Consider the following 13,642-nt stretch of genomic DNA (forward strand, 5'->3'; position numbering starts at 1 on the left):
ACAATATGGAGGAACCTCAGGAAGTTAATGTTGAATGAACTTCCTCAGTCTGGTAAAGGGTATCTACGGAAAACACATAGCTACCATCATACTTAATGGTGACAAACTGCACACTTTCCCCTTAGGAACAAGACAAGGATGTTTACTCTCACCATTTCTTTTGAACACTGTACTGGACTAGAAGTTTGAGCTACAGCGATTAGGCAAGGAAAAGAAATAAAAGGCATCCAAATTAGGAGAGAAGCAGTAAAATTATCTCTATTTGCCAATGACATGATATTTTATCTTTTTAAAGATTTTATTTATTTATTTGACAGAGAGTCAGTGAGAGAGGGAACACAAGCAAGGGGAGTGGGAGAGGGAGAAGCAGACTTCCCGGGGAGCAGGGAGCCCGACATAGGGCTTGAACCCAGGACCCTGGGATCCTGACCTGAGCTGAAGGCAAATGCTTAATGACTGAGCTACCCAGGCCCCCCGTGATCTTTTATTTTCTAAATTTTTAAATTAATTCATTAATTTGACAGAGAAAGACAGCGAGAGAGGGAATAAAAGCAAGAGGCAGAGAGGGAATACAAGCAGAGGGAATGGGAGAGGGAGAAGCAGGGTTCCTTCTGAGCAGGGAGCCCAATATGGGGCTTGATCCCAGGACCCTGGGATCATGACCTGAGCTGAAGGCAGACACTTAACGACTGAGCCACTGGGGCTCCCTGACATGATCTTTTATATAGAAAGTCCTAAGGAAGGGCGCCTGGTTGGCTCAGTCACTGGAGACTGCGACTCTTGATATCTGGGTTGTGAGTTTGAGCCCCACATCTGAGGTAGAGATTACTTAAAGTTGTGGGTAGATATTACTTAAAATAAATAAATGGTTAAAGTGGCAAAGGTATGTGTACTTTACCCGAATAAAAAAACTAAAAAAAAAAAAAAAAAAAAAAAAGTCCTGAGGCACCTGGGTGGCTCAGTAGTTAAGCCTCTGCCTTCCGCTGAGGTCATGGTCTCAGGGTCATGGGATTGATTCCCACATCGGGCTCTCTGCTCAGTGGGGAGCCTGCTTCCCCCTCTCCTTCTGCCTGCCTCTGCCTGCTTGTGATCTCTCTCTCTCTCTCTGTCAAATAAATAAATAAATAAATAATCTTAAAAAAAAGAAGTCCTAAGGAATCCATTTAAAACACTATTAGAAACTAATGAGTGAGTTCAACAAGGTTGCAGGGTACAAAATCAGTATACAAAGATCAATTACATTTCTTTCTTTTTTTTAAAAAGTAATCTCTATGCCCAATCTGTATTCTCTAAGTAATCTCTGTGCTTTAATTCACTACCCTGAGATCAAGAATCACAGGCTTTACTGACTGAGCCAGCCGGGCACCCCTCAATTATATTTCTCTATAAGGTCTATGAACAAACTGAAATTAACAAAATAATTAGGGGCGCCTGGGTGGTTCAGTGGGTTAAGCTGCTGCCTTTGGCTCAGGTCATGATCTCAGGGTCCTGGGATCGAGTCCCGCATCCGGCTCTCTGCTCAGCAGGGAGCCTGCTTCCCTCCCCCTCTCTCTGCCTGCCTCTCTGTCTACTTGTGATCTCTCTCTGTCAAATAAATAAAAATCTTAAAAAAAAAGAAAATAATTATACTTGCAGTAACAGCAAAAAGAATAATATGCTTAGGAATAAATTTATCAAAAGTAGTACAAAACTTACAGTCTAAAAAACTACAAAGTACTGTAGACAGAAATTAAAGGAGACCTTAAAAAATGGAGACATGGGGCACCTGGGTGGCTCAGTGGGTTAAAGCCTCTGCCTTCGGCTCGGGTCATGATCTCAGGGTTCTGGGATCCAGCCCCACATGGGGCTCTCTCTGCTCAGCAGGGTCCCTGCTTCCTCCTCTCTCTCTCTGCCTGCCTCTCTGCCTACTTGTGATCTGTCAAATAAATAAATAAATGAAAATCTTTTTAAAAAAATGGAAACACATGTTCACAGATCAGAAGATTTGGTATTGTTAAGAGAACAGTATTCCTCAAATTGGTTTATGGATTTAAGGCAATACCCGTCAAAATTCCAGATGTCTTCTTTGCAGAATCAAGCTGATCCTAAATTTCATGTGGAAATTCAAGGGACATAGAAAAGCTAAAACAATGTTGAAAAAGAAGAACAAAGTTAAAGGACTCACATTTCCCACTTTCAGAACTTACTACAAAGCTGCTAGTAACCAAGACAGTGTAGTACTGGCATAAATACAGTCATATATGTCATTGGAACAGAATTTAATGTCCATAAGTAAATCCTCACATTTGTGGTCAATTGATTTTTGACAAGGGTGCAAGACAATTCAGTTGGGGGAAAGAAAAGTCTTTCCAATAAATTGTATTAGTACACTTGATATCCACATACAAAAGAATGGATTTGGAACCCGACCTCACACCTTGTACAAACATTAACTCAAAACTGATCAAAGACCTAAATATAAGAAATAAAATCATAAAACTCTGAGCAGGATACAGGTGTAAATCTTTGTAAACATGGATCAGGCAGTGTTTTGTATTGTTTTGTTTTTACATGTGACAGTTAAAGCAGAAGCAATCAAACGAAAAATAAATTGAACTTCATCAAAATGAAAAACGTTTGTGCATTAAAAGACACTATAAAGAAAGTGAAAATATAGCCTATAGAATGGGAAAAAATATTAGCAAGGAGTGCCCGGCTGCTCAGTTGGTGGAGCACTTGACTCTTGATCTCAGGGTATGAGTTGAGCCCCACGATGGACATAGAGCTTAATTAAAAAAAAAAAATCATATCTTTTTTAAAGATTTTATCTATGCCCAACATGGGGTTTGAAGTCACAACCCCAAGGCCAAGAGTCACATGCTGCACCCACTGAGCCAGCGAGGTGCCCTGCAAATCTTATATCTGATGATAAGGGTCTAGTGTCTAGTGTCTAGACTACATAAAAAATCTTGTGGCGCCTGGGTGGCTCAGTTGTTAAGTATCTGCCTTCAGCTCAGGTCATGATCTCGGGGTCCTGGTATCCATCGCCACATCAAGCCCCGCATCATTGGGCTCCCTGCTCAGCAGGGAGTCTGCTTCTCTCTCTCCCACTCCCCCTGCTTGTGTTCCCTCTCTCTCTGTCAAATAAATAAATAAAATCTTTTTAAAAAATCTTTAAAACTTAACAATAAAATGACAACCCAATTAAAATTGGCAAAGTATTTGAGTAGATTTTTCTCCAAATAAGATATCCAAATAGCCAATAAGCACATGCAAAGATGCTGAACATCATTAGTCATTAAGGATATGCAAATCAAAACCACAATAAGATATCACTTCACACTTACTAGGTTGGCTCTGATTAAAAAGATGGCTGGGGAGACAAACCATAAGAGACAATCTCACAAAACAAACTGAGGATTGCTGGGGGGAGGGGGGTTGGGGGGTGGGGTTATGGACATTGGGGAGGGTGTGTGCTATGGTGAGTGCTGTGAAGTGTGTAAACCTGGCGATTCACAGACCTGTACCCCTGGGGCTAAAAATACATTATATGTTTATAAAAAAAATTTTAAAAATTTAATTAAAAAAAGATGGCTGGGGTGCCTGGGTGGCTCAGATGGTTAAGTGTCTGCCTTTGGCTCAGGTCATGATCTCCAGGTCCTGGGATCGAGCCCCATGTTGGGCTCCCCACTCGGCAGGAAGTCTTCTTGTCCCCTCTGCCCCTCGTGCACTCGCGCTCTCTCTCTCCCTCTCTCTGTGTCTCTCCTAAATAAATAAATAAAATCTTAAATAAGTTTTTTGAAAGATGGCTTATAACAAGTGTTGGTGAGAACGTGGAGTAATGAGAACACTCATGTACTGCTTGTGGGAATGTAAAGTAGAAAAGTAAAGCCCTTGTAGAAAACAGTCCCTCAGTTCCTCAAAATGTTATATACAGTGTTACCATATGATCCAGCAGTTCCACTCCTAGGTATTTACTCTAAAGAATTTAAAATATGGGAGACTATGGACTCTGAAAAACAACCTGAGGGTTTTGAAGGGGCGGGGTGGGAGGCTGGAGGAGCCAGGTGGTGGGTATTAAGGAGGGTACGTATTGCATGGAGCACTGGATGTGGTGCAAAAACAATGAATACTGTTAACGCTGAAAAGAAATAAAAAAAAAAAAAGAATTTAAAATAGGTCCACAGAAAAACTTGTACACTGGGGTTCCTGGGTGGCTTGTTCAGTTAAGCCTCTGCCTTTGGCTCAGGTCATGATCCCAGGGGTCCTAGGATCGAATCCCACATTGGGCTCCCTGCTCAGTGGTGAGTCTGCTTCTCTCTCTGCTTGCTGCTTCCCTTGCTTGTGTGCTCACGCTCTCTCTCTCTCTCTCTCTCTCTCTCTCGCTCTCTCTCTGACAAATAAATAAAATCTTTTAAAAAGGGGGTGAATTTTATGGTATATGAATTTTATCTCAACAAAAAAGTACATGCTGTATGATAACCTTTATATAGGGCGCAGAAACAGGTTTAAAAAAGTCAATGCTGGGGAGCCTGGGTGGCTCAGTCATTAAAGCGTCTGCCTTCAGCTCAGGTCAGGATTCCAAAGTCCTGGGATGGAGCCCCACATTGGCTCTGTGCTCCACAGGAAGCCCGCTTTCCCTCTCCCACTCCCCCTGCTTGTGTTCCTGCTCTGGCTGTCTCTCTTTCTCTGTCAAATAAATAAATAAAATATTTTTAAAAAGTCTATGCTATTAGAAGTCAGGACAGAGGTTACTTTTGTCAGGGGTTGGGGAGTAGTAACTGGAAGGAAGCAGGAAGGGGATTTCTCTGGGACTGATGTTTTGTTTCTTGATGAGGAGCTGTTATGTGTGTGTTCATTTTGTGAACATTTATCGAACTGTTTATTAATTATAAACAATTTCTATTTTATTTCATTTCATTTGTTAAATTTATTTCATTTCATTTATTAAAAATAAAATTTTTATTGTATTAGCAAATAACTTTAAACAATAATAACTATGCTGTGGAAATTGTGGTAAAGCTGGTTTACTCTAACATGACAGATAGCACTGTAAATTGATTTAAAAAACTTCCTTTGGTGAAGCACTGTAACAAATATCAAAGTTTATAAATATCTTCATTATCTTTGACTCAATAATCATACTCCTGGGAATGAAGACTAAGAAAGTAATTCTAGTAAACAGAAACGTTGTTGGGTTTTTTTTTTTTTTTGAGTCATTGTGTTAATAAAGTTGTTTTGTAGAATAAAAGAAAACTGGAAATAACCTGAATAAATTTGTATTTATTTATTTATTTATGTATTTTTAACGAGATTTTATTTATTTATGACAGAGAGAGATAGTGAGAGAGGGAACACAAGCAGGGGGAGCTGAGCGGGGAGCCTGATGTAGGACTCCGTCCTGGGATCATGACCTGAGCAGAAGGCAGATGCTTAATGACTGAGCCACCCAGGCATCCCCTGAATAAATGTTTAAATGGTTAAATAAATAATGTTGCCATCAGTGCTATAGAATATTTTTTAAAGATGTATTTATTTGAGGGGTGCCTGGGTGGTCAGTGGTTAGGTGTCTGCCTTGGGCTCAGGCCATGATCCCAGGGTCCTGGGATCAAGCCCTGAGTCGGGCTTCCTGCTCAGCAGGGAGACTGCTTCTCTCTGCTTCTGCCCTGTCTCTCTCAAATAAATAAATAAAATCTTTAAAGAAAAAAAGATTTATTTGAGAGAGAGTGGTTGCGCACGCAAGTGGGGGGGAGGGGCAGAGAAAGAAGAGGGGAGAGACTCTCAAAAAATATTTTATTTATTTGGGGCGCCTGGGTGGCTCAGTAGGTTAAACCTCTGCCTTCGGCTCGGGTCATGGTCTCGGGGTCCTGGGATCAAGCCCCGCATTGGGATCTCTGCTCAGCGGGAAGCCTGCTTCCCCCCCTCTCTCTGCCTGCCTCTCTGCTTACTTGTGATCTCTCTCTCTCTGTTAAATAAATCAATAAAATATTTTAAAAAATATTTTATTGATTTATTTGAGAGAGAGAGATTGAGGAGGGAGGAGGGGCAGAGGGAGAGGGAGACTGAGTCACCCAGGCGCTCCTCTTCTTGTGCATTTCAGTGAGGTACGGTACCTATAGGAGGTGGGCATTGAAGTCCAATAGGTTTATCAGGAAGATGGTCAACAAAATTATTCTGGTGTGAGGTCAGGCACATCGTGCCTCAACTTACTCATCAGGAAAACGGAATTAAATACACCCCCTCCTCCAAGAATTCAGTATCGTTACAGTTTCGCATTTAACAGTTTAACTAGAAATACACTATGGAGAGACTGAGGCCTAAAAATCTATTAAGTATCTCGGGTGGCCGAAAATCATCTTTCAATCTCTTGCTGACTGCTGCTGAAATACCCACAGTTGAGGGTGAGAGCTGCGGGATCGGAGTCAGACGGCTGTCCATAATCTTGGCATGGTCCTTGGGAAAGATTTCAGGGGTGAAGGAACCTCGTGTCGAAAAGCAAGCTAAGGATGACTGAGGGAGAGTGAGTTGGAGACTTCCTGTGCCGTTTCCTCCTCCACTTCTTCCCCCCTCCCCCACTGCCGCCAATCACAAATTCTGACCCTTAAGGCACAAAGGTAGAAAATCCCATGGGGTCTCAGGCCAGGAAGCCTCTCATTGTCCCGCTCTGACTAGAAACTCGGAGAATGGGAAAAGGCCACCCTCTCCTCGCCTCTCCCCTGCTTTCTTGCTCCTTGCCACGCTGGGCTTGCTGTGGCAAGTGGGAAGCCGTCTCCGGCTGCAAGCAATCCTTTTTGCAAAGCCGAGGAATGAGTGAATGAGAGAGAGTGACAGAAAGAGAGACAGAGAGTGTATGTGTGTCTGTTGTGTCTCTGTGGTGGAGGGAGGATTGGGGGTGGGATTCCATGACGTTACCGGCTCCGCCTCCCCGTGTATATAAGGGGGGCGCTTGGCGCGCAACGACCCCAAGCCGCAGCTTTGAAGCCTGAACAACGAAGTCGGTAGCCCCAACCCAACTCGGCTTAACTCAGCCTCACCCAACCCAATCTGAGACTCGCCTCTCCCTGGGCTTGCAACAGCTCTCTGGTAAGCCTCGGGGGCCGACAGGTGTGTCGGAAGGGGACTGCGAGGGTCTGGGCATACCTAGGATTCCCCGGCAACCATAGCGTGCAGTTGCATCAACGCGGCGGTGACCTGTTGCTGGGCGAGACCCCGGCCCCGGGATGGCTCCCGTCTCCACCTCAGCCCCAGACCATTTCTAGATGAAGCCGGGAGCTGAGTTGGGGGGCGTAGGGTGGAACCCCTCTCTGTTGCAAGCAATTTCGGGCTGCCCTGGGGCCCCTCTCCAGGGTGCATCTCCAAATCTTCAGATGTCGAAGCCCCGCCCCACTGTTGATTCTTGCTGGTCAGCCTTGCAGGGGCGGGAGGAAGTGGGGGAACATTTGCTTACTCCCCTGGGCGACAGTAGCACGATTTACCCGGTGTGGGCTTGGTGAGTAGGGGTGAAATTGAGTCGGTGCTCACTTTTTGATCTGCCGGGGAGGTCGGTTTCCCCCCCGCCCCGCCCTCCCGGCAGTGTAGGAACCTTGCCTATTAAGTAACCCTTGGGGTAAGCACCGAAAAGGAACGTGGATAGTGGATGTGAGAAGGGGGTTCTGCCTAGATTTATTTGCTGGTTGCTCCTGGGGTGAGTTCTGTTTAATTCTACAGGCCAGGGAATGGACCCAGATTAGGTTCCATGGTTCCTGGGTTAGGGTCAAGGATAAACCCTAATTACCCCGTCAGAGAGAGAGAGAAAGAGAGAGACTGATACTGAGCACTCATGAGGTGCTTGGCTTCTGTACCGCAGGGGCCTTTCACATGTCTTTTGTGATTTTAGTCCTACAAACCTGTGAGTTACTGTTTATTCCTACTTGTTAAGGAAGAGACTGAGGTTAGAGGAAGACACTTGCTTTTGCCCCTTAAATGTCCTCCCCATCCCCCCACCGCTCCTTTGCCGGATGGAGTGGGTATTGTCATGCACTCTCAGAGCTTAGGGATAATGAGCCCCATTGAAGGGCTTTTTGTCTTGTTTTTCACCAGATCTTAGGCTCCTCTGAAATTTCAGCTAGAATGCTGTGGCGGGCCCTTCGCAGAGTGGGTCAAAAGCTGGTACGCAGACGGGCGCTGGAGCCAGGCATGGCTGAGACTCGCCTTGCCCGATGCCTGAGCACCCTGGATTTAGTGGCCCTGGGTGTGGGCAGCACCTTGGGTGCAGGTGTGTATGTCCTGGCTGGTGAGGTGGCCAAAGATAAAGCAGGACCGTCCATTGTGATCTGCTTTTTGGTGGCCGCCCTGTCTTCTGTGTTGGCCGGACTGTGCTATGCGGAGTTTGGTGCCCGAGTCCCCCGTTCTGGTTCTGCATATCTCTACAGTTATGTCACAGTGGGTGAGCTCTGGGCCTTCACCACGGGCTGGAACCTCATCCTGTCCTATGTTATAGGTGAGATGCTGGGGCCGGGAGGGATCCTGTGCACGGCCAATGAAGGGGCGCGATGGTGAAGTGATAAATTAACATTTACAGGACTTCAGTACCCCTAAATGTGTGTGTGTTGGGGGGCTGGCTGGGAAGGTTGAAGGTGTGGAGAAATTGTTCGTTCTCCTTAACCTCTGTCCTGGGGTGGCAAATTGACTGGTTTTGGTTTTTTTTTTTTTTTTTAAGATTTTTTTTTTTTTCACAGATAGAGATCACAAGTAGGCAGAGAGAGAGAGAGGAGGAAGCAAGCTCCCTGCCGAGCAGAGAGCCCGATGCGGGGCTGGATCCCAGGACCCTGAGATCATGACCTGAGCTGAAGGCAGAGGCTTTAATCCACTGAGCCACCCAGGCGCCCCTGGTTTTGGTTTTTTAAAAAGCAAGGCTAGGGGCGCCTGGCTGGCTCAGTTGGTGAAACATGCTGACTCCTGATCTTCAGGTTGTGAGTTCAAGCCCCACTCTGGGTGTAGAGCCCACTTTAAAAAAAAAAAAAAAAGTAAGAATAGATGAAAACAGCAGGGATTATTTGTGTGACTGGTTTCCGGGGAGGGTGGGGGAGGAAAATTGACCCCATTGTTTTTCCCTCTGCTCCCCCAGGTACAGCCAGTGTGGCCCGGGCCTGGAGCTCGGCGTTTGACAACCTGATTGGGAACCAAATCTCTCAGACCCTGCAGGGGAGTATCTCATTGCATGTTCCCCATGTCCTCGCAGAATATCCAGACTTCTTTGCTCTGGGCCTTGTGTTGTTGCTCACTGGTGAGGGAAGACACAGGGAACCGGTGGGGGCAGGGCTAGGAGGGACCAAGCCAGAGACGGGGCTGGTGGAGGGGATAATGGTGAGAAAGAAGATAAGCTGAGTGGGAAAGCTGTGCACGGAAGCGGGAAGCAAAGCTCCGATGGAGGACTTTTCTGAGTCCTGACTGCTTCTTTCCCACAGGATTGCTGGCTCTGGGGGCTAGTGAGTCAGCCCTGGTCACCAAAGTGTTCACAGTGGTGAACCTTTTGGTTCTCGGTTTTGTCATCATCTCGGGCTTCATTAAGGGGGACCTGCACAATTGGAAACTCACAGAAGAGGACTACAGACTGACCATAGCTGGCCTCAATGACACCAATAGGTTAAGACATTAACTCTCAGGAGCTGCAGGGCTGGGAGCATGAGGGGGAGCCAAGGGGGAAGCCATGCTAAGGGCTTCGGGATTGGGTCGGGGAGGAGGAATGGGAGCTGAGGCCTCAAAGACCTGGCAGAGTAGTTTGGCATCAGAGAAAAGGCACAGAGGAGGCTGAACACACCTTTTACCTTATCTATCTGTTTCTTGCACTTTAGCTTGGGCCCCCTGGGCTCTGGAGGATTTGTGCCTTTCGGCTTCGAGGGGATTCTCCGAGGAGCAGCTACCTGTTTCTATGCATTTGTTGGTTTCGACTGTATTGCTACCACTGGTAACACAGTCACTCTGGTTCTGTCGGGGGCCGGGGTACAATGTATGCTCCGGTGGCATGTACATTGGAGGCGGGGGGGGGGGGTTGGGGGGGGGGGGGGGGGGGGGCTGGGGGGGTGTAGGGGAGGGGACCTGCTTCCCTGATTCCGAAACTTGTACCCCTTCCTGCAGGCGAGGAAGCCCAGAATCCCCAGCGTTCCATCCCTGTGGGCATCGTGATTTCACTGTTCGTCTGCTTTTTGGCGTATTTTGGGGTCTCTTCGGCACTTACCCTTATGATGCCTTACTACCAGCTTCAACCCGAGAGTCCCCTGCCTGAGGCATTTCTTTATACTGGTTGGGCCCCTGCCCGCTATGTTGTGGCTATTGGATCCCTCTGTGCTCTTTCTACCAGGTCAGTGGCGAACGTTTGTTTTCCTCTGCTGTAGGAGTATTAGGCTTTAGCATTCAGTGCTCGCGAATACCCCTTCAAAGGGCTTTGAGGAGGGGCACCTGGGTAGCTCAGTGGGTTAAGTGTCTGCCTTCGTCTCGGGTCATGATTCCGGGGTTCTGGGATCGAGCCCCGTGTTGGGCTCCCAGCTCTGCGGGGAGCCTGCTTCTCCCTCTCCCACTTCCCCTGCTTGCGTTCCCTCTCTCTGTGTCTCTCTCTGTCAAATAAATAAATTCTTTAAGGAAAAAAAAAGGGGGCTGTGAGGAGAAGGCTGGGTGGGTACAGAGACCACAGTGAACTCATGCCACTCTGGCCATTCCTCTCTCAGCCTCTTAGGCTCTATGTTCCCCATGCCTCGGGTGATCTATGCGATGGCAGAGGATGGCCTCCTGTTCCGTGTCCTTGCCAGGGTCCACACGGGCACACACACCCCCATCGTGGCCACTGTGGTCTCTGGTATTATTGCAGGTAAAAAAAAAAAAGTCTTTGCCCTTCCCCTAGTTGTTTCACCAATTCCCTTAACTCTGCTCTTCCCCTCTCTCATTTCTTGGTTTCTGCCCATCAATTTCAGCATTCATGGCATTCCTCTTTGAACTCACTGATCTTGTGGACCTCATGTCAATTGGGACCCTGCTGGCTTACTCTCTGGTGGCTGTTTGTGTTCTCATCCTCAGGTATCAGCCTGAGCTGAGGAATGATGAAGATGAGGTGGAGTTACAGGAGGAGAAGCTCCCCAAAACAGAGAAGCTGACCCTGCAGGGACTCTTCTGTCCTCTCAACCCCATCCCCACTCCGCTCTCTGGCCAAGTTGTCTATGTGTGTTCCTCATTGCTTGCCCTGCTCCTGACTCTTCTTTGCCTGGTATTGGCCCAGTGGCCCATCCCACTGCTTTCTGGAGACCCGGTGTGGACCGCAGTGGTTGTGCTGCTTCTGATGCTCATTACTGGGATCACTGGGGTCATCTGGAGACAGCCACAGAGTCCCACTCCCCTGCACTTCAAGGTACCTGCTTTGCCTCTCCTCCCACTAGTGAGCATCTTTGTGAATGTTTACCTTATGATGCAGATGACAGCGGGCACCTGGGCCCGATTTGGGGTCTGGATGCTGATTGGCTTTGCTATCTACTTCGGCTATGGGATCCAGCACAGCCTGGAGGAGGTTAAGAGTAACCAAGCCCCACTCAAGTCTAGGGCCAAAACTGTAGACCTTGATCTCAGCAGTGCCTGTACACATTCGATCTGATGTCATCACCCCTGAATGCTGTCTGGTCCCCCTGCACAATAATGGTGAGCACCCTTGAGCACACGGGAAGCTAGGGCTCCCGTGGGATGTGGGTGGGGGACCACTAACAGAGCTCTGTATTTATTGTGGAGTGAAGGATGTGTCTTTGCTGTTTCTCCTCTTGGTTTTTAAATTTTTATTTTTAGTGGTCTCCTTTCTGATCATGTCTGTAGCTGCTTCCTGGCTTTTACAAAATTATTAAAAAGAAACCAGAAAAAGAAACCATGTCTTGTTCTTTGCTTGCTAGAGATGATGTGGGGCCTGACTTTTTGGTGTGGAGAGAGCTTCAGATAAGTGTGCTGCATTTGCTCCAGTCACCGCTAAAGGATCTGTTGTGCCTGTGTGTTTCTTGTTGGCTCAGGGTTGGAGGAGGGTGGCGTGAGCACTTGTCAAGCCTAGTCCCACTTAAAGGAATGATCTTGAGATAGGTTTCCCTCTTGCTATACTAAAGGTTAGCTTCTGAGTAAGTAGGACGGCAATACTTGCCTTTGAGATTTGGGGGTGGACTCTGATCTTCACACTGGCATTGGTCAGGACCTACACTGAGACCATTGTCTTCTGTTCCACCCCTTCTAGTTGGACCAGACCCAGACTCTTGTGACTGCCTGGGTAACAGCAATTTTGGCTAGGGTATTTGGCCCTGCTGGGAGGAGGGGTGGACCAGAGTGGGGTTTGGTAGAGGACTGTATATCCGTGTAGATCCCAATGGCTGTAGAAGTGGTAAGGCAGCAGAGGTCAGAGCTTTGCTCAGACCGAGAATGTTCATTCATCCACCTATTCAACAATGGAGCTCCTGTTAAAATGCTAGGCCCTATGCCGGGCGCTTGGGATACAAATATGAATAAAACCTCTAGTCCCTGCCCTCAAGGAACTCACCATCTAGAGGGGGTGAAGCAGGTACACATGAAATAAATGATGTGACTTGACACCGGGGGAGGTGTGAGTGCTGATTGCTACAGAAACATAAAAGAAGGACATCCTTGACCTGAGTCTTGAATGGGTGTTCCTGAAGTGGACTGAGAGGAGGGCTTGTTTGTTGGTGAGTGGTGTGCACAAAGCCACGAAGTGTGAAGAAGCACATTGTATTTGGAGGAATGGCCTGTAGGTTAGTGCGGTTGGAGGGTAGCCTGTGTGGGGTTGTGAAATAAAGCAGACCATAGGAACAGTGTGGGTGGCTTTGTATATCCTACCAAGGAATTCAGATGTTCTCTTTGTAAATGGTGCGAGTGTGGAGGGGAGGGGGGCAGGTAGTGAAGGAGTCTAAGGAAGATGGTTGGGTTTGTTAGTCCCCACAGCAGCAAGGGGGGTGCTTCCAAAGAGGCTGGGGGAAGTTAGAGCAGCGGGATAACAATCACCATTTCACCCTTGTGTGACATTGCTAGTAGTAATTAGGAGGATGTTGCGATCATTTGGGTAACATATTTTAGGGTTCTTGGTCAGTTGGATGTAGGAGGTAAGAAAGAAGTGGATGGCTTCGATTTCTGCATGAAATTCCTGATTGGGTGATCAGATTATTAGCCAAGATGGCAAAAGAGGAGTAGCATATTGGGGGAAAGATGAAATCAGGTCAAGATATGCTAGTTTATAAACATATAAGAATTTAGCTTCATATAGGTCAAGATATGTAATCAACAACTGGAACTTGAAGCTAGGCTAGAAGTCCAGGCTAGAGTTTAAGATTTGGGGGCCATCAACTCAGAGCACATATGTATATTTGGGGGAGATTGGCTGGCTCAGTTGGTAGAACATGTGAGTCTTGATCTTGGGGTTGTGATTTCAAGCCCCCCATTGGGCTTAGGGATTATTTAAAAAAAAAAAAGAAACCTCTAGTATAAGTTATATAATTATCTTTATATAAAAAGAGCTCTTTCAAATCAGTAAGATGAGGGGCGCCTGGGTGGCTCAGTGGTTAAGCATCTGCCTTCAGCTCAGGTCATGATCCCAGGGTCCTGGGATTGAGTCCTGCTTTAGGCTCCCTGCTCAGCTTCCCCCTCTCCCACTTCCCCT

The 13,642-nt window shown here is 47.0% G+C and overlaps 1 protein-coding gene across 1 annotated transcript; it reads left to right on the forward strand.

Annotated features, from left to right (window-relative positions):
* The first annotated feature begins 8,088 nt into the window (after positions 1-8,088).
* Positions 8,089-11,596, forward strand: LOC111161031 (solute carrier family 7 member 3). The gene is made up of 7 exons (XM_022524480.1): positions 8,089-8,458; positions 9,086-9,244; positions 9,426-9,603; positions 9,813-9,925; positions 10,096-10,318; positions 10,683-10,822; positions 10,926-11,596. Exons 1-7 carry the CDS (start codon positions 8,089-8,091, stop codon positions 11,594-11,596), a joined length of 1,854 nt encoding a protein of 617 aa, XP_022380188.1.
* The last annotated feature ends 2,046 nt before the right edge of the window (positions 11,597-13,642 follow it).

The sequence above is a fragment of the Enhydra lutris genome, unplaced genomic scaffold (assembly GCF_002288905.1).
Source record: "Enhydra lutris kenyoni isolate GAN:26980312 unplaced genomic scaffold, ASM228890v2 scaffoldscaffold81, whole genome shotgun sequence".
NCBI lineage: Eukaryota > Metazoa > Chordata > Mammalia > Carnivora > Mustelidae > Enhydra > Enhydra lutris.